Source organism: Papaver somniferum, unplaced genomic scaffold, assembly GCF_003573695.1.
Source record: "Papaver somniferum cultivar HN1 unplaced genomic scaffold, ASM357369v1 unplaced-scaffold_19, whole genome shotgun sequence".
Classification (NCBI taxonomy): domain Eukaryota; kingdom Viridiplantae; phylum Streptophyta; class Magnoliopsida; order Ranunculales; family Papaveraceae; genus Papaver; species Papaver somniferum.
The window spans coordinates 636,675-663,145 of NW_020628818.1; the positions used below are offsets into that span (position 1 = coordinate 636,675).

General features: G+C 40.4%; 2 protein-coding genes across 2 annotated transcripts; one reads left to right on the forward strand and one right to left on the reverse strand.

Annotated features, from left to right (window-relative positions):
- Window positions 1–2,381: 2,381 nt before the first annotated feature.
- Window positions 2,382–3,632, reverse strand: LOC113338978 (abscisic acid receptor PYL4-like). Its single transcript, XM_026584376.1, has one exon. The coding sequence runs from the start codon at window positions 3,461–3,463 to the stop codon at window positions 2,810–2,812; it is 654 nt and encodes a 217-aa protein (XP_026440161.1). The 5' UTR covers window positions 3,464–3,632; the 3' UTR covers window positions 2,382–2,809.
- Window positions 3,633–24,473: 20,841 nt separating this feature from the next.
- LOC113338379 lies at window positions 24,474–24,994 on the forward strand. Its single transcript, XM_026583813.1, has 2 exons — window positions 24,474–24,783; window positions 24,817–24,994. Exons 1-2 carry the CDS (start codon window positions 24,484–24,486, stop codon window positions 24,979–24,981), a joined length of 465 nt encoding a protein of 154 aa, XP_026439598.1. The 5' UTR covers window positions 24,474–24,483; the 3' UTR covers window positions 24,982–24,994.
- Window positions 24,995–26,471: the final 1,477 nt, after the last annotated feature.

Genomic DNA, 26,471 nt, shown 5'->3' on the forward strand with positions numbered 1-26,471 from the left:
TTGATACAGACAACTTAACGCGTTGACAATTTTAGAGACTCTCCTTGAGTACAAGTTAAATTAGCCTCAATCCTTAATAATTAGAGTATTAATACGACAGTTATTTTGTTTGCAAGCAGGAGCACAGAAAACAACAAGAATTAAGAGAACAGTTGATTGATCGACTAGCTAGAAAAGGACAAGATGAACGGGACAAGGACAAGGTGCAAAAAAAATCCTACCCAGTTTTTCTATTTATTTTTTTTATTTACGGGATCTACGCATAGAATAAATATATGACCTCGTATCTAGAAAACCATCTCTAATAGTAAAGAATTTTAATAAAAATTTAGTGAAAAATATGACGTGGAGGTGGAGCAGGAGGTGTAGATAACATTTTCTTGAACATCTTCGTAATTAGTAATTGGTCGTTCCTAGTTTATAGGATCCTACTATTGGAGATGGATTTATACCAAACGGGATCTAAAATCTTACGTGTCAGTCAAAAAAAGAAGATTCACTCTCTATTGGAGATGCTCTAAGTATATGCCAGAAATCATTCTATGACCGAGTTAGCTTGAAACTAATTCCATTGGATAAGTTGGTTTGAATTTAAGAGTTGGCCTAATTTTAAGGATTCGGCGGAATTAACGGGTTACAACTTACAACTTACACGGATTACCGATTTAATAGTTCTGACAATAAGGATTGTTTTATTTTATATAGTTTCGATAACCTTTTTAGAATCTGATAATATCTTACCAGTTTTGCTAATTTTGGAGGATGGTGATAGTAACCCTCTATATAGCCATGCAATCTTTAGGAGGTCTACAAGGTTGTAACCTATGCGGCCATGCTGCGGCCGCCTTCAAAAATATCCATGACCAAATAGGAAAACTTAATTGTGCAATGAATTTATATGAATAGTCTTAAAAGATCACAAAATTGGTTAAAAAGATAAAAATCAACAATTCATGGGTGAAACGGAAAGTTAGATTTTGATATTGTTTAAATGGACAAAAATGTAAAAACAGGCAGGATGTAACCAGTTTCATCGTGTCCATTTTCAAATATTTTTTTCTTATTTTTAATTTATACAGGATGTATCCAGTTTCATCCTTAATATTTTTTAAATTTAAGCTAGGTTGAAACCATTTTCATCCTTACTATTTTTTTTTTAGCCATTTCACCCAAACTATTTTTTACTCGTCCATTTGAACCGTGATTTAAAAATATTTAGCCAAATGACCCATTTTCCGTTAAAAAATTTAAAAATTGGGACGTATGACCGAAGGCAAATTCAAACAAAACTTGTGGCGTGGGGAGAATTCAAATATGAACAAGAGTAAAGGTCGTGGTCATCCACACACCCTTTCTTTCTCTCTCGTATCATCTATCATTAAAAGCCATCCCACTTGCAACCCCAACTTGCGCTAACACCCTATCACACTCCAATATAAAAATATTGCATAAAACAAAGCTTCTTCTTCTCTTTCTTCAACTTGCACCATGTCTTTTTCAGAACAAGTTGAGTACTTATCAAAACAAGTCTCTCTACAACTTGCACTAGAAAAAAGAGGTCTAGTAGTTGTTGAATGATTCTTTCTTTATTTTACTTGTTTATCATCAACAATTTCTTTTTAAAATTTGGTTTCGTTATTTTTCTCTTACCTAAATACCCCTCCCATTGTGGATTATGGTCATGCATCAAAACTTAAGAAAATAAATAAGTTTAGCAAGAAAAAAGTATCAATGAAGATAAATGATGGAGTATATGTTATGCAAATGAACAGTGGACTTTATGTACATCTTTTATAATATTGTAGTTTTTATTCTTGTAGGCATCTACAAGTTGAAGTTAAGATATACATTCTAACCACTACATACGATTAGAACAAAGATAAACTCAATTAAGTAATCCTTGATTTCTTTTTGTCCATCTGAGTAAATATTTATTTAATATTTCATAAATAATTTTATTTTATTAATTTGATTTAACGAGACAATAAAAGGTGACAGATATAAAAAGTTACCTAATTCCATGAGGTGCTACAAATCCAGTGACAAGTGTTATATTTTTTATATGGGTTAGGTAATTTGAGTATTGTTTTGATCCGTGGATAAGGTAATTTTCATGGAATTCTGTAATCCCGCATTGCTAATGGATTAGGTAATTTTATGGAATTTGATAGTCTCGCACTGCTTTATTAATGGGTCTATGTTGACGATTTAACGGTTAATTTTAATTAATGAAATTTGGTTGTTTTCATTTGCTTATTATTAGATTAAATTTGTTCTTTACGGATTTTTTTAAATTTTGTTTCCAAATTGAAATATTCAAATTGTTTTTCATTATAAAATGCTTACAACTTGCTCTAGGCTATTTTCGTCATACTACTCAATTAGAAATATTCAACGAAGTTTTATTTTTCTGCATTTCAGAAAACGAACTACATTACACAAAATGGTGGAATTCACAATGCTGAATGTCATTATTATCACCTAAAAATACCCCCAATGTAAACCCCCCAAAAAAGAAAAAAAACCGTAAAAAAAAGAAAAAAAACAAGATCAGTTTTGTAACGCGACGATCACCATGTAACGTAACATATCAGGAAATGAAAATGTTACTGTTACCTTCTCCATCGACATAATTTTGCAATCCAATCCAACTTCTCATCGATCATGGAAGAATATCATAACTTTGAGACCAGCCTGATTATACAAAACAAATCAAACGATCATGATTCATTCCAATATAATCGAACGTATCCGAACGTCAAACAGTTATTTCTTTCCATTAGAGCAGGAAATAACACCGGTTTTCTGTTCATTTTGATGCCTGTTTATCGTTTGCATTCAAATTCTCAGCAATTTGAGCCAATGATTGAAGATTGCATCTGACAATAGTATCAACAAAGACACAAGTATCATCTTTGCTGTTACCAGGTGGTATATCAACAACGTAAGATTCAACAACAACAGTTCCACAACCGTTAGATGAAGGATGAAGAGTAGTAATAGATCTATAATTATCAAGTCTATGATCGCCACCAATTACACTAAAACTAATCACATGGCTTTCATCATCAAGAATCTCAAGTCTTTCGGTACTGGTAGCAGCCGGTAAACCCGACACCACATGAACTTGTCGCAACGTTCCAACATTACCGTCGCCGAAAAGCAAATCACAACTTTTAACAAAATGTTTATACGCTTGGGGATTATCAAACCTTCGTACAACTGACCATACTGTTGATACTGGTGCGCTAATTTGTTGAATTACTGCTGAACAACATTGGTTTGGGTTTATTGTATGTGTGTGGTGTTTAGATACTGCTTCTGGCACTGGTGTTGGAGATGATATTGTTGGAATACGTTGTTGAAGTAAGCTGCAGTTGGTTGTTGCGGATTGTTGTTGTTGATGGTAGAAGATTGTGCTCGGGTTTGTTATTTGGATTGATGACTTCGGAGTTGAGATCATTTTGATCGATAAGAAGATGAAGAAGAAGTTTTGAGGGTTTATGAGATTAGTGCGATGAGTATATATTGGAGTTGGGAGGTAGATCTAGAAGTTATTTTTGGAGCGAGTTGTTTGTGACTTGAGAGAGAAAGAAGGTATGGTTGGTTGAGTTTTGAAGGAGAGAGTAGTGGGGATCAATGAATGATTCATGTGGGTGTGGGAAGGGGGAGAAATAAAGTACGACTAGCTAGTTGATTGATGGAAGTTTACTATAATGCCCTTGATTTGTGTATTGGGTGAAATTACGAAAATGTTATGTGATAAGATTCGAAATGACAAAAACGGTATCGTTTTTCCTCGTACACTCAACCAGGGTGCACTGTTCGAAAAGATGAAATCATCCACTGTAGACTCTGTTTTCCGTATCACCGATGGGTCGACATGAGCACGTAATTCTCTATGAGGTAATTTGGATACTTTTTTTTTTTTCTTTTTTGATCGAATTTGGTTACTATTTTAGATTTATCCAAGTCCAAAATTCAAAAGGTAATTCGTTTAGCTTTAAAAGCAAAAAATAAACACATTTTTCGTGAAGCTGATATTTATACCTTTTCTTTTTCTTTTTCTTTTTTTTATCACGGGAAAGAAACTATCTGTATATAGCAGAGCCGAACGATTCAAAAACGGAACTGTTACAAGAGCATAATGAATCACATCAGAGTTTCTACATCCATCATCACCAGCAACATTTTTCCATCCATAAAACCAAAAGACTCCACTATTACAAGCGACCAATAAAATCAATGTAATCATATTTTGATGTCAGTTACAAGTATGTAGAACTAGGTTCAATGACCATGTTAGATTGTTGAAGAGAAAACCAAACATTCTATAAAACTTCACAAGGCAGTAGTGTTAGGATCAATAAATAATCCACCCATTTCTCAAAGTTTTCAATAATCAAGTAACTAGTTAAATTAAATTAGCAGAGACTAACTGAAGTAACTAACTAAACTAAACTAAACTAACGGAGGCTAACTGTCTCGGTCGGAAGCGGTCTGAAATGGTGGCTGAAACGATGTCTTTTGAGTAGCAGTAGCTGGTGTAGTTGCCGTAGGAATTTTTGCTGGTGTTAGGTCTGTTGTGGTTGTGCTTGGTGCTAACATTATATCAGACCATATTCCTTATCTTCAAGGTCATCACCATTACCATGAGATAGATCAGATAACCAATAAAAAAAACAGAAGATGCTCTAAAAACAAAAACCAAATCAAAGTAAAAGAAAAAAAAAAATATAATAGTCTTCAAAAACAAAAAAGATCACAACTGAAAGTGATAATCTCTACTGAAAAGAAAACTAGATCACAATTAAAACGAGATTGGAAGGGAAAACAAATAGCAAGAGAGATTGTAAGGGGTTTGATCTGCTCAGATTTGCTCGTTTGAAAAAAATATTCAGAAAGAGATATTGTTAGGAGTTTGATCTGCTCAGAAAGGGATAGGTCGTTGTTAGGGTTTCTCTTATATCTTTTTCTGCTGTTAGGTTTCTCTTATAACATAGTGTCTTATCCAAAGAATTTGAACAACCATAGAAAAATTACCATTCACAGTGCTACTCCTAAAGTCTAGGATGCTCCTATGTTTAAGTTTGTCCATGTCTCACTTTTGACTTTGATCGCCAAAAATCAATTATTTATAGAAAAATTAAATATATATTATGTGGTTCATACTTTGGTTGGACACAAGAAAACGAGTGTAAAGTTTGTATTCTACATATGCTACATTGTCGGTCTTGGTTTTAGAAATATGGAGTTTTTCAACAATGTTGTAATCACAGAGGCTAATCACTAAACCAGACTCCTTATGGTCTTCCACAGTGAAAGTCAACCACTTTAAAGAAGAAGAGGTTATCAGAGTAAGTCTTATGGTGGAAGAGTTTCATCTTCCATCTTGCATGCTACCTCAGCATTTGTAATTATGGAGGGAAGCGCAAGTGTAATGGTGGAACAACAAAAATGCTAATCTTAATAGCGTTGAGCGCTAATCAGAATAACGCTAAAAAACGCTATTAAGATTAGCGTTTTTTTTCTCAGACATTAGATTTACAATGGCTCGTTTTAAATCTATGGATAAAAAAAACGTTATTATGAATAGCGTTTTGCGGTATTCTGGTTAGTGTTGAGCGCTATTCTGATTGGCGTTTTCCTTCTTCTAGTGCGCTATTCTGAATAACGTTTTACGCTAATCTGATAGCGCTACCATGGATTCTACAGACCATCTCACGAAATCATGGAACACTGTTTGGATTTTCTGTGGAAGACCCCAACTTGGAAGTCACTAGACTTGCATTCCACAATTTTTTCACACTTGGAATGGATTGGATTCCACCATAAGACTTGCTCTTAAAATGAATTCTAAACCAAAAAGAACAAACTCTTAAATATTAAAAGGAATCCTGGAAGGTATCGAGAATATACAGAAGTACTACAAATGGAAATTGGGAAATGGCCAAAAAATCAGAATCTATGAAGAAAAATGGACCCACAATAAAGATAATATTGCTGCTAAGCCACGACTCTTCCCCAATGACCTAACAACTGTCAATGAACTCATCAACATCAGAGGGAAATGGGATCAAGATACCCTTACTCCATGGTTCTCTCAAAAAGATCAAGTTGTCATCTAGAACACCATCATCAACTATTATGACGAAGATACCATTGTCTGGAGTTTCAATAACAAAGGCAACTTCACATTTAAATCCTTATATGACAAGAAAGTTCATGACAAGTACAAAAAGGATATCAAGAACCCTGCTTGGGGATAAATATGGAGATTAGACACATCCCCATCTATCCAAATGATCATATGGAAGTGGAATCCTGCTTACCAATGCTAAAACTGCCAGTATTCTCACTTACATTGATCCCACATGCAGTTTATGCAACAGTGCTAAAGAGGATATAACTCATACTATAATCTCTTGTCTCTATGCTTTTGTTTTCTGGACTAATATGTTTGGTCAACAACATCAGATCTTTGGAGAAGCTACTAAAATATCTAAATGGATCAACTTCGTTTCATCCGCAGAATCATAATAAAGACTGAATTTCCACCTTTGCGACAACTTGTTGGTTTAACTGGAAAACTAAATGTGATCTTGTCTTCCAGAAAATTCATCCTTTTGCAGTTCCTACTGCTAACAAGATTAGACAACATTTATGCTCCTTCAATAGAGTCATGCATAACCAAAGTCATATCATGAACAATCTCTATTACCAGAGAAATGATCAGGATTACTCGGATATACTTGTCAGACCTCATAGGCAGAAATTCAGAATATTTATTAGCATGAAAGGATATGCTAGTACTTACTCTTATACTAACTATGCTCTAATTACTATGTCTTATTCAGGTATCTGCATGGGAACAAGAAGCATCAAAGACAATGTTCCTGGAGTCAACAGGGCTAGGGAAGGAGCAGAACTAGCAATAGGATGGGTTAAAGAGTTGTAAAGAACCAATATCGACTTTAGAGCTGAATATGATGCAACTTTGAAGGAAATAAGAGCGAATACATTAAACAAGTTCAAGGAAGATTCAATCTGAATCCCACCAAATAAGGATGCGAATTTTAATGGAGTCTCTTTTGTCCTAGACGATCTAATCAAAGTCACCAGAGATCATAACACAACGATAGTTAATTTAGTTACTCTTGCTACAACTTCAACTTGCTTAAACAATTTTAATTGGAAAGGTCCAAACTTATTTAATGAGAAACCTTCGTTTAATAGGAATTAATGGCGATGATAATATTTTGTATAATTCACAATGATGCTTGCACAAGTACTAGAGGTAGCTATCCGGACCAAATTGTAACTGCTGAGTAACTGCCCTTGAGAGCAGTTGGCTCTTTTTTTATAAACAAAAAACCCGTTATAGTTATCAATTTTGGTTGAATTACTAATATTAATTTGAAAATGGAAAACCAGTAGTAACATGACGTAATAAATAAGACGAAAGATATTTGCAGACAAACAATTATGGGAAACTTGTTAAAAATCCTTGGTGGAGAGTGATCCTAGTTCAATAATAGTCATAAGTCATATATATGACTCTGTAAATCAAAAAGAATCTCAAATAATTAATTAAAACTGCAGAAAATTGCTTCTAATATTAAAAGTTTGCTGCTAGAAAATCATGTGCTTTTGAGTTAACTCTTTGGGCGGGAAGTCATATTTTAACCGAGAATGAATTTGTCACCCTGTGATAAGGTAAGGGGTCCATGAAATGTGATGGGGCAAATAATGATTGTACCTGCAAAATCTTTCAATTTTGGCTACCGACCTCGCTTCCAAGGACTGTAGCTCACTAAAGGTTAGACAATAGTGATGCGACCGGAGCAACCGCCCCACATATTTTGCGGCTTCGGGTACCCAATTAATACAAACACGAGCGGTCCTGCAACTTTCAAATTAAAGTTGTAAATTCGAGTCAAATTCATTTTCTCGAGATGGTACAGTACATAAATGGTTAATTGTTATAACCGCGTTTGTATATCATTAGTACCTGCGGTATAGAACATGGCTGCAACTACTACTAGGTACTTGGACGGTGGGGTCATCGTATGTTCTTCGTGGGAGGAGTGTCGGTAGGGTGGGTGTCCGTAAAAAAATTGTTGGAGAGGGTATTGAGGTAATTTTAAGAAAAACGGATCGACTGGCACAAGACTAAAAATCAGTTATTGAGAGAGACAAAGTGGTGTTAATGGTAATATTTACAAATGTAAGGAGTATTTGGTTGGAGGTGTCTAGAAGAAAGTAAAGAAAATGACCGACCCCAATATGCAACTTGCATTGGAAAAGAAGAGGTTAGGCTGGTTGAACCGCGAAGATATGTATTGCAAAAAAAAAAGGTTGAATGGAGCCAATGGATAGCTACTTTCTACTTTCATGTGGATTTTATTATTTGCAATTTGTCAATTTGGATTATTTAATGAGAAGCCAAATGGGATTGAATAGATTGGATATTCGGTATAATTTTGCTTATTTTATTGGTTTGGATTTTGGTTCTCGAGTATCTACTCTCTCTGCACAAAAATCCTATTTTGGGGACTTAGTTTAGGATGCACCATGTTCTCTGGAGGCCACCATGAATGTCAAATGCACGTATGTAAATCAATATTATATATATGTAGTATGTTACCAGAAATTGCATTAATATCTATCGTCTAAGTTTGAAACTCGGCCACATCATCACTTGTAGGTACACATTTCATCTTCCGTCACGTGTTCACAAAGACACGCGTGGAAGACATACGGCTAAGGGCATCAAAATATGATGTCACGCGTGGACAACCAAGAATTACTTTATCCTATCCCTAGAAAGATCTAAGATCTACGCCTGGGGATAGTCAGACTGACGAAGACAAGACAGGGGCAGAGGACAGCTGTCTACCGCGGACAGACATCTCAACTACCCGCATTAAATACCCTCAAACAACATACGTGTCAGTCAGCCTGTATTGGAAGCGCAGATAATACTGCGTATCCAGACAGAACACGCAGATGCATCCGAGAACACGAAGACTTCTGCGTGAGTGGCACAAAACACAAGAGGATAAGGTTATAACGGGCTTCAGAAGTGGACCCCACGTAACCTCCCTATAAATACTCATCTCTCCCAAGTGAAGAGGGAGGCCGAAAAACATTGAGAGGAAAATAAGAGAGAGACAGAGAGATAGAGAAAGTGTAAGTGAAGTTCCTCCTGCTACGCAGGCTTATATTGGTCTCAAAGTCATTCCACTATTTCTGTAACCTTCATACATATAATGAAAAACCCAAACCCGTAGACAGAGATCTGAGTGATGAATCATATAAGTTAATCGTTTCATCTATATTCAAGCATTTATACTTTATATATTCAATTCGATACTTATGGTATATCATGTTCGTACATTTTATATTTCATCCACTATTTATCTTATTGTATGGGCCAAGAACAATGATTATAGTTGATGAGACGAGGAAGAGTATTAGAACTCTGAGTCAAGGATTCGACATAACCTATCCATTCCCCTCAGGCGCAACTTATTTACTGTATTGTCATGAGTCTGCGCGCATTATTTGTGAATACTCAGATGACACCAGATCTTTGTGTTCACAATCTGACGCTAGAAACAGGGATCTTCATCCCGGTAAAAGATTTATCTTCTCATGTGACTTGTTTCAGGCTTCGTTTTCTGAAAATAACGATGTATGGAACACTACGGTTTTTTACGTTCATGATTTCAAAAACCAAAATTTTTAACAGATCCGCGTTTATCTAAGTAGATCTGATTCTTCATGCATTTTCTAAGTTTTCACGTCTTTGAAAATCAAAATTATGAACAGATCCGCGTTTATCTAAGTAGATCTGATTCTTCATGCATTTTCTAAGTTTTTAGGTCTTTGAAAATCAAAACTTCGAACAGATCTGCGGTCATCTACACAGATGGACGCCTTAAGTATTTTCAAGATTTTACACCTTTGAGGACTCAAAACGCTAATAGATATCACGTGGGGCCCATTGTCTTCGTGATTTTTTCTCTCTCTTTCAGGAAAATATTAAAAGATGGAGAGAAGCAAAGATGTCAGGAAGGCTAAAGCTCCTTCAAAAGAGATGCCAAGGACAACCCCAGTGGTAACTAGGAGTAAGCAGAGAGGTGAAAAGCTAAAGGCAGCGGATAGGGCGCAGAATAATGCAGAAAGCATGGCCCCCATCAATGCCAACATCATCGCAGCAAACGCAGTAAATGCCGCGGCAGCCAAAGCAGAAGCTTCAAGAGCTGGCGGATCCAAAGTTGGAGCTCCCAGAGTAACCAATGCTCAACTACAGGAACATCAGGAAGTCGTGGCAGAGTCAGGAATACAACAACCCCTCTATGGGATGCCCTTAACCAACGAACATAACATACCCTTTCCAGCCAAGCAACCGCTTCTAATAGCAGGCCAACCCTCACAACAACCGTCGAGGTCCCAAGGTGCACAGTTAGACCCACCAGAACCAGTAATACAGATCGTGGATGAGGAACAAACCATAGCCGCTGATGAGCAATTGCGGGCAGGAACACCAAATCAAGGGTCAAATCATTCCGCTCAGATGATGGCCGAGCTGACAGAATTAAGGAAGAACCAGAAGGCATACGCAGATGTTGTGGCGATATTAGCACAAGAGAACCAAACACTAAAGGAAAGAATCATTCATAGCGCAGAGGTAGAAAACCAACGCGACGAAGCCAACTCCAAGGCTGTAGCACCTAATCAAGATAGAAGAATGGTGATCGCAAACAACCCACTTCCATTGAATCGAAGAGGAGCAAGGAGCAGCCAAAGATCAGACCCTGATTACAATCCCGAGAACTCGGACTACTACGACGGTACCACCTTCCCACGAGCAAATCTACCATTCATGAGGAACACCAGATCGCAATGGAAAGTCTGCGTGCTGAGATGCTGGCAGAAATCAAGGAGCTAAAGACTAGGCAGGGAGGCGGAAGGCTAGAGCAAGTGATGAAGGAAGCAAACACTACCCCGCTGACACCACACTTGGCCAGGGCTTCCATACCGCAGAAGTGTTCGGTTCCTGCTTTCGATTGCTATGACGGATCAACTGATCCTGCGGCTCATCTTCGATATTATAATCGAATGATGGCCCGTTGGGATAACGAAGACTCCATACTGTGAGATACTTCCCATCAAGTTTAAAAGGGTCCGCGTTGTCATGGTTTGATAACTTGCCATCAAACTCCATCGACTCCTACGACCAACTCACAGAAAAATTTCTAGCAACATACATGTACAACAAGGTTGTCAATACCGGCATGGACAAACTATTCTCGCTGGAGATGAAATACAAAGAGACCATCAGAGAATATACTAATAGATGGCACAAGATTTTCCAAGCTATTGGCAACGTAGATCCCGTGGTTAGTATCAACTGCTACAAATGGGGGATGGACAGGATGAGTCCTTTATTTGTCGAGATCCACGGAACCATCCCTACCACCGAAGGAGATCTCCGGATAATCATAGAAAAGCATGCAAGGTTAGAAGAAATTCAGCGTGAAAATCCCAGAGCTCATACTCAACGTCCCACACGCACAAATTCCGTGGATCAAGCCAGCGGGTCCAAAAGAGGAATCACAGAAGACGTCCCAACGAAGAAAGGAAAGAACGAAGGGATGATAGACGAAGAGGTGATCGAAAATTTGAAGATCAAATCTATACCAAGCTGAATACCAGTTATTCGCGCATCCTGAGAGAGATCAAAGGGAGGGAGAACTTCGATTGGCCATGGTCCAAGGGAAAGCAGCCTCCTAGATCAGAAAAATCCAAGGAATACTGTGAATACCACTGTTTCAACGGTCATCAAACAGAAAAGTGCAAAAATCTCAAGATAATGATTCAAAAACTAATCGACGCAGGAGACCTGAAGCAATATATACAGAAGATTGATAACGAAGATAGAACCAAGAGAGGCAAGCAGGTTCAATTACCAGAAGGCAACCGCACCCTCAACACGATTTCATGTTCAGAGATTCAAGGACCATCCCTAACCGCCCAGATTGGGAAGAGATTGAGAAAACAATTCGAAGATTATTGTGAGCTTTATAAGATCGATGGGAAAGAGGTAAACGAGCACGAACAATGGATGGACGCGCCCATGACTTTCGATGCAGACGATGTGGAAGAAGACATGGAAGACCATAATGATCCTCTAGTCCTCACACTCCCAATAGCAGGGTGCAATGTCAAGAAAATTCTCATCGATGGAGGAAGCTCAGTCAACGTCCTGTTCTATGACACGTTCAAACGTATGGAACTCAACGACGAGCAACTGCTGTCATCTTACTACACCATCTACGGATTCAACGGCGCAGCTACAAAGCCCCTAGGGGACATTGTCTTACAAGTAGACGCAGGGCCCATGAAAGTGGACACTCGATTCAGCGTCGTAGATGCACCTTCACCTTACAACGCCATCATCGGAAGAAGATGGGTTCACAAGCTCAAGGGAGTAGCGGCAACCTACCATCAATATCTCAGATTCCCAACACCCCAGGGAGTCATGGAAATTAAAGGAGACCAAGTAACTGCGCGGGAATGTCAGACCTTACAGAATCAGATCAATAATGAGCGGGAAGAAAAGCACCAGTCCCGAAGAGCCAAAAATAAGGAGATAACCATAGATACATATCTGGAAGAAATCTCCGGAAAAAGCCTTCTGAACGTAAGCACCACTGGCAGCGCAGAAGCAAGCACCTCCGCGACAAAAGAAGACGGAGAGCCCACCAAATAGCAATCAAAGAATGTTCCTCTCTTGGGGGAACCAAAACCCACGTTTACACCTGTCGAAGCAGCTAAAGAAGTCAACATAGGTACTGAGGGAAACCCGAAGATTATCAGAATAGGCACCTTGATGGATGAAGAAAGAGAAGCCGCGCTAATCAAACTTCTAAAGGAATACGCGGACATCTTTGCTTGGAAATTGGGGGACATGCCGGGAATTGACCCAAAGTTAGTTCATCACGAACTTCGAATAAAACCAGGTACCCCCCTTTTAGGCAGAAGGTGCGCAAAGTAGCTCCAGAATACCATCGAGCAGTTGAAGTGGAACTCCGCAAACTACTGGACGCAGGATTCATCAAAGAAGTTAAGTACCCAACATGGATCTCTAACATGGTCATCGTACCGAAGAAAAATGGCGGAGTAAGGATATGCATCGACTTCACCAACCTCAATAAGGCTTGCCCTAAAGATAGCTATCCACTTCCAAGCATTGACCAACTTGTCGAGGCAGTTGAAGGATACGAAGAAATGTCATTCATGGATGGATACTCTGGATACAATCAATTATTCCTAGCAGAAGAAGATCAGCAACATACAACATTCTATACACCACACGACCTCTATTGCTATGTAAGAATGCCCTTTGGACTGCGAAACGCAGGGGCAACCTACCAAAGAATGGTGGATGCAATTTTCAAACCATGGATTGGAAGTACGCTGGAAGTATATGTGGATGATATGCTCGTTAAAAGCAAGCTGCGCAAAGATCATCACCAAGACCTAAAAGATATTTTCCAAGCAATGAGAGTGCACAACATGAAGGTAAACCCAGAGAAGTGCACTTTTGGTGTCACTTCCGGAAAGTTCCTCGGATATTTGGTGACGAAGAGGGGCATTGAAGTCGATCCCGCTAAAATTGAAGCCATCGTAAGAATGCCATCCCCAAAGAATTTAAAAGAGGTTCAGAAACTCAATGGTTCGCTGGCTGCGCTGGGGAGGTTCATATCCAGGTCCTCGGATAGATGTAAGCACTTTTTTAACATTCTCAAAAAAGGAAGCAAATTCGAATGGACGGCAGAGTGCGAGGAAGCTTTTCGAAATATCAAAGAATACCTGGCTGAGATCCCTATATTACAAAAACCAGACCCTGATGAAGTGTTGGCACTATACATAGCAGCAACAGAAGATGCAGTCAGCGCAGTATTGGTTAAAACCAACACGAAGATAGAGCAGCCCATCTATTACATCAGCAAGACTCTGAACGCAGCAGAAAGGAACTACACGAAGATCGAGCAGCTCATCTTGGCATTAGTATGGGCAACCCTGAAACTCAGAACTTACTTTTTGACTCACTACGTCCGCGTCCCATGCAAAGCTCCGCTAGAAGCAGTCCTTAAAAACGCAGGAAAAGTAGGCAGAATTGCAAAATGGAATACTCACCTAGATCAATTCAATATCATCCATGAGCTACAACACTCTCAGAAGTCACAAGTATTAGCAGATTTCCTAGCAGACTTACCATTGGATAACTGCGAAGAAGTCATCATCGAAGGACGAAAGCAGCAGGACTACCAGAAATGGACGAAGGTAAAGACCCTATAGACATCTTGGAACCAAAAAATCCTAGGCAATGGGAAGTCTTCGTAGATGGGTCGAAAAATAAAGAAGGGGCGGGGATAGGCATCGTAATCACCACCCCAACAGGAGACAGATCATACATGCTTTCAGGTTAGAATTCAAGGGGCATACCAACAACATAGTTGAATATGAAGCAGTGGTGCATGCCCTTCAGTTGATAATAGAAATGGGCATAACTGACGTGCGTCTGACAAGCGATTCACAGCTGGTCATCCGACAAATAGGGTTGCAATATAATGTTTATGACAGAACATTGTCAGCATACATGGAATTGGTGCAAACACTGGCATCACAAATCCCAAACATCAAATTCCGACACCTGGCAAGGAAGGAACTCAGGCACGCGGATGCCCTGGCCTACATATCATGCTCAGAAACGAGGACGTCAAAGCAATCAAAGTAACCAGGATTTACGAGCCTTCAATTGATATTCAAGAACTCTGCGCTGCACAGCAGAGGAACCACGCAGAAGAAGATATTGCAGATGATGACGTGGGAGAATTCATCGCGGATGATTTCCAAGAAGACGACATCATGGCTAAGGCAGATCAAGATGAAGACTTCAGCAAAGAAGATTGGAGATCTGAGATTCATCTTTTCCTAAAAGAAAGAATACTACCCTCGGATCTAAAGCAAGCCAGAAAAATACAGTCAAAGGCAGGAAGATATGATCTGAGAAAAGAAATTTTGTACAAAAAATCTTTTCTCGGACCATTATTACGTTGCCTATCCAGATCCGAAGGACATTTGATTTTGAAAGACATACACCGCGGCGACGCAGGCAATCACAGCGGAATGAGATCCCTAGCAGATAAGGCGAAAACTCAAGGATATTACTGGCCAACAATGATACGAGACGCTGCAAGAATGTCACGAAGATGCGAAGAATGCCAGCGTTTCGCCAAAAAAATCCACGCACCCGCAACAATGTTGAACCCAGTAGACATCCCTTGACCATTCTCAAAATGAGGCATAGACATCGTGGGTCCCCTAATCGAAGGATCAGGGAAAAGAAGATTTTTGATAGTGGCCACGGACTATTTCAGCAAATGGGTAGAGGCTAAAGCCTTGGCAAGGATCCGAGACGCAGATGTCTTCACATTCATTTTCCAAAACATCATTTGCAGGTTTGGCATACCAGCTGAGATTGTATCTGACAATGGCAAGCAATTCCAGGGAAAAAACATCGACTTACTCTTCGATACTTTCAAAATTCGAAAGAACAAGTCAACACCAATTTACCCTCAAAGCAATGGTCAGGAAGAAGCCACAAACAAAACCCTCGCACTCATCCTCAAAAATAAGTTGGACGAATACAAGAAGCGTTGGTGTGAGCAACTATACAATGTTTTTTGGGATTATAGGACAACTCGAAGATCAGCCACGGGAGAATCCCCATTCTTACTCACCTATGGAGCCGAAGCTATTATCCCAACAGAAATAATCATGCCAACTACGAAGACTGAAGCATGGGAGAAGAACCTCACAGCGGACATGATGTTGAAAAGGTTGGATGATCTAGAAGAGAGGAGGGAGGCGGCACTACAAAAAATGGAAAACTATCAAAGGAAACTAGCAAGGGAGTATAATAAGAGGGTTAATCTTAGAAATTTCTTAGAAGGGCAGTATGTGCTGAGGACCATTCCCCAATACCAACGAGAAAAGAAGTGGGGCAAATTAGCACCAACATGGGGGGGACCCTTCGTCATACATGATGTTGCAGGAAATGGGTCTTATTATCTGCGCAACCTAAAAGGGGAGATCCTCAAACACCCATGAAATGCAAAATATCTCAAGCCATACTACCCGTAGAGGGCAACGCAGACCTGCATCTGCGTGAAAAGCGCCAGAAGAAGAAAACGACGCTTGCGATCGACATGTTTCTATCTCTGAGAGAGGAATAGCAAACCTCAACCTATCAATCAAGCAAACTTTTGGCAAAAAATAGTCACAATACATGGAGCAACATAGTAACAAGACGACTGCGTGTAAATATAACACCTCACGAGAACCCTACACCTGTAAATACAGCCTCCGCGTCAATACTTCATCCTCCTGTTTTTTACTATTTACTACCTCAGAGGTTCCATCAATGGAATTCTTCTAAATGTAACTTAACAAACTGAATAGGCACTTTAACCCTCTTTCACCCGTGGACGTAGACACTCTGCTGTCGAACCACGTAAACACTGGTGTTAATTGTTGTTCTATTTTACTTGGGGAAAGTAGTCACCTACAATCTCTCGGGACTTCCCTATCAGCGTCTATAAGTGTAGGACCATGGGGAAGGCATCCAGCAGAAAGAGATACCCAACCAATCTTATGGCAGCGGGTTGACGGAATGAATGTACATTCCAAACAACTCATATCCTAGAACGCTGCCCCGACCCCCACCGTCTGGGAATCCTCTGGCCCAGGATTAGCCAGCGGGGTGACAGGTCTCAAGACGTTCACGAAGATACACATATCTTCGGGTTCGCACTCAAACACTTCGCTATCCCTGATTACATTCAGTTATATTCCAAATCTACTTGGATGGCAATGATACGCGGAAACAAGAAAATACAAAAGGAATCTCACGAAGCCTCATAATCAACAAAGATCAACTCAGATACGCGAACAACACAGATAAAAGTTAAAACAATGATCAATTCATTAAAAGTTGATTATAGGCTTGGCAATGATACGCGGAAACAAGAAAATACAAAAGGAATATCACGAAGCCTCATAATCAACAAAGATCAACTCTCTAAAAAAATCTACTTGGATGGTTCAACCCCACCAGCAGGTTTAGCAATCTTCCCCTTCTGCGTTGAAGGTACGCTCCCACCCGAGGAAGGCCCTGAAGAACCAGATGTAAGGGGCGGGGGTTTCTCACGGCGCGGATAGCTTTTGATAAGGCCATGCTCGGTCTTAAGATCATACTCGATGCTATCCAGAATTTTGTTAGTCTCTTCCACTAGTTGACACCGAGCCTTGTACGCAATAAAAATATTCATCATCTCAGCCTTTGACAACAACGAGGAAAGGCGACTCACTTCCTTCGAAGCGGCTTGGTCAGCCTCGTCCCTTGCTGTAGCTAAACCTTTGTGATAATTAATCTGGCTTTCCTGATGCACTAATTGAGATTGAGCCTCCGCAAGCTCTTCATTTGTAGTGCGAAGCTGTCCCTGGAGCTCTGCAAGGAAAAGAAAAATGCAGATGGTTAGGTCCAGGAAATTACAGAATCACACTCGATAATATAAGCATATACCTTCGACTCTCGCCGAAGCTATTTCATATTCGTTAACAACAACATCACATGCTTCATCAAGAAAACCATACTCATCTGACAACTTCTTATAATCCGCTTGAAGGGTTGAAAGGGCGTACTGATTCGCATCTAATTCTACCTGTTTCATTGAATCCAAGTGACGAAGATGGTTGACCTCATTGTTTAAACCCTCCAGACCCTTGTTGAGCCGATACATATTTACTTCAAGATTTCTCTCAGACTCAGCTTGGCGTACCACATCAGCCCTAGACGCAGCTAAAGTTTTGCTAAGAGCACCAGCCTCAGCCCTAGCGTCATCTCTCTCCCTAGCAAGACGCTGAATGTAATCTTTAACATCAGAAGACTGAGAAGAACGAGCTTGACGCAATTCTTCTTCCAAGAGATTGATTTTAGCTTCCAATGATGAGACTTGTTCTCGGGATTCACGAAGATTATCACGCGTCCACAACAACGTTCCATTAAACAAACGACGATCATTGTTATATTTTTTCTGCATATCAATCATCTGGACTCGTCTGACCCGCCACTCCTCTGCCAGAGCATTATGTTCATTGGCACGAGCATTCCACTTATCAGCCTCGCTCTTTATCTTCTCTACCAACTATGCGATGCGAGATTTCTGACGCTGCCGCTCTTTCCGAAGCCATACTAACTCAGGAAATCCACCCACTGAAGATAGGGTGGGGGAGGGAGACTCAGACAGAACACTAATTACAGTAAAGGACAACATCAAGGAAGAGAACATATAATCAAACCTGTAACAGCCGAAGAATTCTTCTTGGCCTCCTCCAACTCACTACGAGCCATAGCAAGATCCACGCGAAGCTTCTCCTCCTCCTTTCCTTGTTGCTCCTTAGCCTTGAGGAGACTCTTCAACTCACATATCTCCATATCCCTATCAGCAATGACAGTCTCAGCCGCAGTAAGCTCCTCTTCCCGAAGACGAAGCTTAGCCTCCAACTTAAGGGATTTGGCCTTAAAAAACTGGTACAACATGTGATTGCAATGCTCACTCCTCATCATCTACGAATCAGAAGATTAGAACACACTGACTCTAAAAATTGCTAAAAATTGATACAAGGCAAAATGATAAGAGAACTCACCTCTAACATCCGATGTTGGGGAAATCCATACTGATACCCATCATCCAACGCCATCATATCAGCAACAGTCGAGGGAACGTCGACTACTAGAGCATCCTCCAAGGCCCGAAGATTCTTATCCCACGCTTCTGCAACCTGGTCCTCGGGGGACAATTGCATCATCTTACGGGTATAGGCATCAGATTTCTTCTCACCCTCCACCACATGAGATGGATTGGGTACGAACATCAAGTTCTTCATTTTAAACCAAGATAAGATGGCATCATCACCCTCAAGGATCAGTGACTGAGGAAAATCATCTCTAGAAGACCCAACCGAGGCCTTACCCATGTCCGTGAATTTAGCACCCGAAGAGTTCGAGGCTACTCCCGCATCCAAATCTGGAAGGTCTCTAGCACCGCTCCCCTCTGGAACATCACTAGAATCCACGACTCCCTTGCCCTTTCCATCCGCCTTGCTAGAGTTACCAAGCACATCCCAATCATCTTTTGCGGAAAGCAGGTTGAACTCAGAAGCCAGGCCCAGGGCAGCGTTTATGTCAAAACTATCCTCCGCAGAATAAATCCGACCAAAGGAAAACTCCTGAGACATAGCAGGAATTTCACCACCAACACCCTCATCACCAAGGCCAGTGTTGTCATCACCAGCATCACTGCAACCCGCAGGATTAGCTTCGGCACCAGCATCATGACAGCCTGCGGGATTAATTTCACCACCAATACCGCCGCCACCAGCGGTAGTATTCCCCTCAACAAATTCTTCATCATCATGACCTGGAGGGGATGTATCAGTACGCTCTTCCATATCATACATTTCTTCATCCTCTCTAAGCTCAGTCACAGGACTGTTAACTTCTTCATAAACCTCCGCCTCCTCGATTGTTGCGGTGGACTGCTTGGGATTTATCCTCCTCTTCTTTGTCGCCTAAAAAGACAAGGCACAAGAATAAAAATCCCTGACTTTGAAAAGAATTAAAACTGCCTCAACTAAAGGACAAGGCATATGGAAATCTTACCTTGACAACCGCAACATTCTTCGCCTGAAGATCAGCATCGGAACTCTCTTCGTCATCTCCATCAACAACATAGAGGGCATATTGGAAATTCATGCCGTCAAAATTCAAATGCTAAGGAAGGAAATTCCCATAACGAGCAGGAGAAGCCGCACGTATCTGGCTATCAGCAGTAGGACGCCATCCTTGCGGACCTGGAACCCACCCCCAAGCCCAGGGACCAACAACCTCAATAACAGTTGTGTGCCATTCATAGTCATGATCACGCTTGATCCGCTCACGAGTAGGAAACACCAGTTTGTTAGTAGAATTCTCTGTACCCGGGACGTACTTCACCTTAGCACCACTTACTTCACTCAGAAGGCGGATCTCACCACGAGGAGCGGCAATATTCCGAAGACTCACACTCCACGGTTTACGATTCCTAATGTTAACATAGTCACCGAAATACTTGTCAAAATTCTCAGGCGTATACCACTCCCTTTCCTTAGGATTGGGAACATAAAGAATCATCATTGTCTCTCCTTTTCTCCGAAGATAACACTCCCTCAGTGCACGAAGATAATTCCCATGAAGTTGGGAAATAGAGCGACAGTGTGTGTTCTTCAAATAACCCTCTCGACCAGCCAACACATCATAATAAAAAGAATCCCCAGACTTGTACAAAGGCAACATAAGACCCGCTTCAAAGGCCCCCACCGTGGTCAGCAGATGAAATTCATCAAACTTATATGTCGATATCATCTCATAAGTAATATCATCATCAACAGCGTAAAAACGAACATCGAATAGCTGAAGACCATGCTTTTCCTTGAAAACCTCCAGATCAATATGTTTGAAGGTCATTTTCTTCTCCCCAACAACGACGCTACGTATTTCCTGAGAAATATCTTCCTCCTCCACGGGATCAGGCGCAGAACCCTTCGAAGGTTTCTCTCGGAAGCTTTCCTCTTAGGATGAACCTTAGATACATCAGTCTTCGAAACCACTTCTTTCGAAGACCTCCCCTTGGGTTGAGACACTGGAGGGGGATGTAGAGGATGTTGATGAGACGCGGAAGGAGGTGCCACTGACCGAAGAGGTAGGACATCCCGCGTTCTCTTAGGATCATCACGCGGATTAACTAAGGGACGAGAAACAGCATACCGGGAGCCAGGAGCCTCTTTTGGCCGGTCCCCCTTCTGCGTATTCCCTCTATGCGACTCACCCCTCTTAGAAGATAAGTGCCTCTGACCAGAAGAAGACGAAACCCTATGAACGCGGGCATCACCTTGGGAAGATTTAGACGAACCTCCACCAGGCAGAGAAGCATCAGGATCCCTACGCAGAGGAGATCTACGCGAACTAGGCGGTGGAGTTTGATAAGAAACCCGCGGACGGTCAGCCATGTCTGCGTAGTACACAAACAAGTTTCAGATTTTCGCGAAGACAAAACAGAAATCAAAAAATCCAATTTCATCCAGTTCTTCATAATCATGAACCAGATGGAAAATAAGAACAAACCCTAAATAAAAGGGGAAATAACAAACAGGGGAAAGCATATACGAAGGAAGAAATCATTAATGTTTGTAATAACGAACATGGGAAATCATACACACACTTATATATATGTTCTTCATCACAAACACATATAGCAATAGTTCATCAAAAGATAATCAAGACACAGTAAAACCACCTACATATAAACAAAAAATTAAGCAGAAAGCCTCGACGAACAGTAGCAGCAGCAGGAAACCTCGACGAACAAAAGTAGCAGCAGCAGAAAACCTCGACGAACAACAGTAGTAACAGCAGCAGAAAACTTTGAGGAGCAACAGTAGCAGCAACAGCAGTTAATAACAAGGATACAAAAGCAGAGAACAAAGAATGAAAATTCCGAGGAAAGAGAAGGAATGAAATTTATAATTAGAGAATTTTCACATTCCTTCTCATATATATATGCAAAGAGTAATACGTTCTTCCACTACCCAAGAAGAAGTTATTACAAATAGTGGGGAACGTGCCCTAAAATCTAGGAAAATAGTAAAGAGAATATGAAGAGAGTAACACGTTTTTTCTTCCCACTTCGACTAACCGCCCAGTAGGAGGAAAAGGGGCAAATTGTAGGTACACATTTCATCTTCCGCCACGTGCCCACAAAGACACACGTGGAGGACATACGGCTAAGGGCATCAAGATATGATATCACGCGTGGACAACCAAGAGTCACTTTATCCTATCCCTAGAAATATCTAAGATCTACAGCTGGGGATAGTCAGACTGACGCAGACAAGACATGGGCAGAGGACAGCTGTCTACCGCGGACAGACATCTCAACTACCCGCATTAAATACCTTCAAACAACATACGTGTCAGTCAGCCTGTATTAGAAGCGCAGATAATACTGCGTATCCAGACAGAACACGCAGATGCAGCCGAGAACACGAAGACTTCTGCGTGAGTGGCACAAAACACAAGAGTATAAGGTTATAACGGGCTTCAGAAGTGGACCCCACGTAACCTCCCTATAAATACCCCTCTCTCCCAAGTGAAGAGGGAGGCCGAAAAATATTGAGAGGAGAATAGGAGAGAGATAGAGAAAGTGTAAGTGAAGTTCCTCCTGCTACGCAGACTTATATTGGTCTCAAAGTCATTCGACTATTTCTGTAACCTTCATACATATAATGAAAAACCCAAACCCGTAGACAGAGATCTGAGTGATGAATCATATAAGTTAATCGTTTCATTTATATTCATGCATTTATACTTTATATATTCAATTCGATACTTATGGTATATCATGTTCGTACATTTTATATTTCATCCACTATTTATCTTATTGTATGAGCCAAGAACAATGATTATAGTTGATGAGACGAGGAAGAGTATTAGAACTCTGAGTCAAGGATTCGACATAACCTATCCATTCCCCTCAGGCGCAACTTATTTACTGTATTGTCATGAGTCTGCGCGCATTATTTGTGAATACTCAGATGACACCAGATCTTTGTGTTCACATGACCCATTAATGAACAAATAATTTCGCAAAATAGATTCAGGGTTCAGAGTTTAGATTCAGGTAAGTAAAACAAAATCGGTCCAATTTTGCATAAACAAATGTTGCGGTTTGATTGTCATTTACTCTAAGTATTTAAAGTAAAAAACGAGTACTTATAAATTACGCGATATGTGACAGAATTCTACTTCTTTAAAAATACCACAAAACCATAGTTCAAATCAAACACAAATCGTTACATTTATAGTTTTAACCTTGCATGTCGACTGCCGCACACAAGATGTGCAATCTTTTGCTTCAAAGCCTCTTTATTAAATACGAGGGACACACGACTATTATTAGGCTATAGGTTCTAAGAGCAACCACAGTCATGACCAAATTTGGGGACTATACCCAAATTTGGTCCCAAATTCAGCCGCAGTGGTACTGACTAAAACCATATTTAGTCCAGTTAATTAGGGTTTGCGACCAAATGTGGTCGCCAACCGAGACTAAAATGATTATAGTGGGACGGAAGTATAGTGGGCGTATGATTTCAGACGGAAGTATAGTGGACGCTCCACATCGGGCGTACTTATAAATAACGTATGATAATGGGGCGGATGTATATAGAGCGTTTGAGTTAGGCGTTATTATAAACACCGCCGGGCCATACGTAGATAAAACCTACGCCCCATAGCAGACGCAGTTATTAAAAACGCCTGGTTTGGACGCAGTTACTAAAAGCGCCTGCTCCGGGCGCATGTATTATGACCGTATGCGGGAGACGGACGTATTATTAACGTCTGTGTGAGACGCATGTTTTATGGGCGTATGAGTGAGACGCATGTTTTATGGGCGTATGAGTGAGGCGCATATATTACGACCGTATGGAGTGGGCGCATGTTTTAGAAGCGTCTGGGATGGGCGCATATATTAGGACCGTCTGGAGTGGGCGCATGTTATACGAGCGTCTGGGACGGACGCTCGTATTATGAGCGTTTGTTCGGAGCGCATGTATTACGAGCGTCCGTTACCAGGCGCATGTATTACGTGCGCCAACGGTTATATTTTGGAATTCTGATTTTGGTTTTCTGATTTTCCGACCGTTTGATAGATTGCAACGGCTCTTTCGTATATCTATATATAGCATTTGACAAACTTATTTCTGCATAATCTTATCATTTATAATTTCTATTTCAAGAAATATAGAAATATGGCACCACGAGGTCCCAATTTTACAACAGAAGAAGATACAATGATATGTAGAATCCATTTAGCCATATCTCAAGATTCTGCTACCGGAACCGATCAACCAGAAAGAGTATTATGGAGTCGGATCAAAGATAAGTTGGAAGAAGCCCTGCCTTGTAAACCAAAACGTACTTGGACTTCTATCCAAAGTCGATTTCAGGGAATCAGTAGACAGGTTTCACTTTATTCTGCAAAAGTGTTGGAAGTTGATGGTGAATATCATAGCGGATGGAATGAAGTCTCGAGGGTAAGTAATCGTCAATTTTTGCACCCTTAATAATTATACATGTAATTGGAACTGATGAGTATTGAAAATAATAACAGGTTGAAGAGATAAGAAAGCGATTCAAAGAAAGTAATGGTAACAAAAAATTTAAGCACGAAGAGTGCTACGAAATTCTAAAGATAGTATCAAATATTCAGGACGGTCGACGTTTGTGTTGATTCAGGCCAAGAAATGGAAGATTCTCAGAGTGGTGAGGAAAACGCTGATATTGAGGAAACAATTCCAGGCGAGTCCAGTGATGATCTAGATATTGGAGATATAGAGAACACACGTAAGCGTCAGTTGGGGAAGAAAGCATCGAAACAACTAAAGAAAACAGGGAGAGCAAAATCCAATGCCCAGGAGGAAATGCTAGAGGATATAATTAAGGAGCAGCAAAGTTTCAATGAACATTACAAAGCACAATCACTAATGAAGATGGGACAGAGACAAGCTGAGTTTGAAGCAATACAAGCTAAGTCTGCGGCAAAGTTTGCGGCGATACAAGCTAAGTCTGCGGCAAAGTTTGCGGCGAAACAAGCTAGGCAAGAAAAACTCGATTTAAAGAAAGAAGCGGACGATGACTTGGCCATAATGTTGAAGGATGTCTCTACATTGGACACTGTAACAAGAGAGTACTTCGAACTTCGAAAGATGGAAATACTACAACGCAAAAGAAACCAATCTTAAAGCATGACCGAATTAGTTGAACCTTAATATTTATCATAATAAAAAAATTAGTGAGTTTAGTCAATTTTAGTGAATTTTAATTTTATATGATAAATAGTACATTAGTAAGCAACGTTACAACATATTTTCCGATGAAGAAATACGATACAACATTTCCATCCCAACTTAATAATTATCTCCAAAATTTGACCATATGTGTTCGATTAAATCTTGACGCAAGCGAAAAGTGTTTCTTATTGTGTATAGCATGACGCCGATGTGCAGCTCTCATTCTGGAAAGTTCCTCAGTACCTACCCTCGATATATTCACCGGTGCCGACCTGCTACGTGAGTCATATTCATGTGGCCAATCACCGGAAGACGCTCATCCTCCACTATCATATTATGTAAAATAATAACCGTTTTCATTATATAGGCAAGCACATCCGGGTTCCACATTCGTGCAGGTTGTTTGACAATGGCAAATTGTTGTTGCAGTACACCAAATCCACGCTCTACATCTTTCCGTGCTCCCTCTTGCATCGATGAAAATTTATATTTTTTCGGTGAATCTGGTTGTTTAATGGCCATCACAATAGTAGCAATCTGTGGATAATGCCATCACCGAGATAATATCCCATATCATATGCATGCCCGTTTACTTCAAAGTTCACCGGTGGTGTTTTCCCGTTGATAAGTTTTCGAAAAATATAAGAAAGATTCATTACATTAATATCATTGCAGGAGCCGGGCATACCAAAAAACGCATGCCAAAACCAGAGATCATGTGACACCACTGCCTCTAGCACAATACTTTCACTCCCTTTATACGCGGTGTATACTCCTGATTCTGCTGACGGACATCTATCCCATTTCCAATGCATACAATCCACGCTCCCCAGCATCCCAGGAAATCCCCTGTCTTTGTTTTCTTTCAGCAACAGTTCAACATCACCCGCAGTTGGTGAGCGTAAATATTCTTTCCCATATAATACCACAATCGTCTTGCAAAACCGACGGGTTGCTTCTAAAACGTGGTTTCTCCAATGCGTAAATACTCATCTATTGCATCTGCTGCACATCCATAAGCTAACATTCGGATTGCTGCAGTTACTTTCTGATGAGGGGATAATCCAAGAATGCCACAAGCATCTCTTTTTTGAGCAAAATAAGGATTTCTAGACACCACATCTGCCAATATTCGGTTGAACAATTCTCGCCGCATTCTGAATCTCCTACGAAATATGTTAGCTGGGTAGGTGGGGTTGTCAGAAAAGTAGTCATTCCAGAGAAGTATATCTCCGGCTTCACGATTTCTTGTATTTTTATACGAGTATGAGACCATGTCATACTTGTAATGGCAGTTTCCAAACTAACTGCTAGATTATTTCGGCTCAATGCAACCGCATCTTCATCTGATGAGTAAAAGCTGTTATCAGAGATCGCAGAAGAAGAAGTAGAAGAAAATTCGGAGTCCGAAGAAGAAGAAGATTCAGCGTTATTGTCACAGT